This window comes from Aphanomyces invadans (genome assembly GCF_000520115.1).
Source record: "Aphanomyces invadans strain NJM9701 unplaced genomic scaffold supercont1.74, whole genome shotgun sequence".
NCBI classification, from domain to species: Eukaryota; Oomycota; class Saprolegniomycetes; order Saprolegniales; family Verrucalvaceae; genus Aphanomyces; species Aphanomyces invadans.
This window is the reverse complement of record NW_008580219.1, coordinates 191,282-193,959: the sequence shown is the minus strand read 5'-3', so window position 1 is coordinate 193,959 and position 2,678 is coordinate 191,282. Positions and strand designations below refer to the sequence as shown.

The 2,678-nt window shown below is 50.4% G+C and overlaps 1 protein-coding gene across 1 annotated transcript; it reads left to right on the top strand.

Annotated features, from left to right (window-relative positions):
* Window positions 1–866: 866 nt before the first annotated feature.
* Window positions 867–1,586, top strand: H310_14557 (hypothetical protein; the record flags this gene model as incomplete). The annotated part of the gene is made up of 1 exon (XM_008882438.1): window positions 867–1,586. The coding sequence occupies one exon, from the start codon at window positions 867–869 to the stop codon at window positions 1,557–1,559; it is 693 nt and encodes a 230-aa protein (XP_008880660.1). The 3' UTR covers window positions 1,560–1,586.
* Between the last annotated feature and the right edge of the window lie 1,092 nt (window positions 1,587–2,678).

The window sequence follows — 2,678 nt, the reverse complement described above, 5'->3', positions numbered from 1 at the left end:
CGACGTAGCAGGTAAAGTGTTGGCCTGGCTTTTGCAATACACTTCAATGTTGAAGTTGTGAAAGCACACCCGGTACGTCTGCATCTCGTTTGATTCGTCCAAAAAGCTCAAAACATATTTAACGGCTTGCCCAGACCAACCCAGGCACCATCATGTGATGTGCCACCAAGACCTGTGTTGGTCTCGAAGGACTCCTCCAGCACTGTCAAGTCTGACTTGCTCGACCGTCCTTGGTCATGGCGACACTGTCACAGAACACGGCAGTGTCGCCATGGCTGCGGACGGTCGGGCTCTGTGGGGTCGTCCCCTACACAATACTTTTTCAAGGATTGGTGACCTGCGCGACCAAGATCAGCCAAGCCGATTGTCTCGACGGTCGGCCTGCCATGATCGTGGCGGTCGGGGTCAGCCAAACTGTGTTAGAGTTGTCGCCAACCAAACGGCACGCACCTTTGCCTTCAGAGGGCCTATCACCTCGTCATCAAGCGGTCAGCAAACCCTCGTCGAGTTTCCTGGCAGCGGCTCCAGAATCGAGTACAACGAGTAGCGGTCCTATTTACGGAGTCACGTCAACCATGTTGTACGAGGTATTCCTTCTAAACCGCTAATAGAACTCGCAGAAAGCGTCGAGTTCTCGTACGTGATCTTCCACTTTATGCAGGTGTCGTTGCTATGTCGCTGCTGGACGCGCTGCGGGAGGAGAGGTGTTGGCATTAGGGAGGTTTCGCAAACGCTGTGTTCGCGATCGCATTCCCAGACACTCCCATATTTAATAATTGTATGGGAAACCTCTAAGACTTTGTTATTCCTCCCGTAGAATTGGTCGATTGTGTGGGAGAGTCTCCCATTCCCAAAAGGCACAAGCCATGGCGCAAAGTGACAAGCGCCGCAACTGGTCGTGGGAGGAGGACAAGGTCCTGCTAATTCAAGCTGCCATGGACCGGCCGTTCGGGGCTGAAAAAGGCCAATTGACGAAAGCGTGGCAGGCCATGGCGGACACGATGATGTCTTGTGACCACTTCACCAGGGTGGTGGACGGCAGAAAGGTGCAAAACCGCTTTTCTGCACTTGTCGAAGAGCATCGTCGTTTCGACAAGGCCTTGGCAAGGGTCCCGGCACCGATGAAGAAGAAGCACATCCTTCTCGACGACGTTGTTGCTCTCCTCGACGATGCGAGAGATGTAGCATCGCAGAAGACGAGCAACAATGTAGTCGAGAAGGAAAAGGCTGAACAAGGAGCGCTCCTTGTTCGCGACATGGCCATGCGTACAATGAAACGTCGCAACGAGAACGATCCTGACGAGCTCAAGAAGAAGCCAGCCCTCGACAATCGTCGAAACAGCTTGGCTGCTGCCATTGAGGCTGAGAGCGAGCGCGAGTTGGCGGTGCGTGAAAAAGAGCTGCTCTTCCAACAGTTTAAGCTTGAGTCCGAGATAAAGCAGCGAGAGCTGGATCGCGAGGAAAGAAAGGCCGAGCGCGAACACCAAATTCTACTGGCGCGAATCGACAACGAAAAAATGTTGGGCATGTTCAAGGCTATTGCAGAGAGCAAGAAGTAGGATTTAATCAACAATCATGATCCGATGAATAATCGCATTTGATTTTATTCCTTCGTTAGATATTCTTTGAGTGTCGGTGGCAGTAAGTTGAAGTAAGTTGAGATTTGATTACCTCTATGGTAGCAGCAGTTGCAGTTTGTCAACAACATTGCCACCAAGACCATTGTGCCAACATTGGACAACATGATTTTTTGCTGCATTTTGAAGGTGATAAATCCCCACAAAGTTTTTAGACGCCCAAAATTCCACTCAACGCCCTGTCTGACGCGACTCATTGCAGCGTTGAACAATTCTTTTTCCTCAGACAATTTCGTCCCACGGAAACCACAAATGATCCACTTGGAGATGGGGTATGCTGGGTCACCATAAATGTAGTATCCGTTGAAAATGTCAGAGTTGTTTTCAAAAGAATCTTGCAACTTACTGACCCGAAGCAAGGTGTCATCGTGGCGGGAGCCTTCCAATGGGCCAAAGAAGTGAATACACAAGCCGTCGGGTGTAGTAAGGCCTTGATAGTTCAGGCACTGCTTACGTTTGTGGCCTGAATAAATTCGTTTCTGCAAGTTCAAACCAACTGCACCAACAGAGGAAGCACTGATGCGACAAGACTCGAGTTTTGTGCCATCGGGAAAGGCCCACACGTGAGTTAAGGGGGCTCCTTTGGCATGGATTGCTGCGGCGTACTGAGCAATACGAGCGCGAACAATTCGAGTGTTGCAGTAGATCGTCTCTTTCCATTGACTGTATACAAAGGAGACCATATAGTTGAACATACGGCACAACTGCTCCCTGGACCTCCCAAAAGTGGCCACCATGTCATAGTATGTTACTGGGTAGCGTAGACGACGGAGCAGTATACACATTGCTCTACGCCAAGAATACGGTAGCGACAGCTCGTTACGATGGCATTGGGAATCCCCAGCGAACAGGTCAGTTGTAGCACACCACCAACGTCGAAACGGAATGAGAGCTGAGCATCTGCATCGCGCATATTCAAATCGAACCTTACATCGGGAATGAGGGATCGCTCAATCGGTAACCCAAGGGCATACTCATAGAGGGCCATTGTCAGCTTGGGGCGAAATTTCTTTCTCTTTGCCCACTTGACCAAGAAGAGAG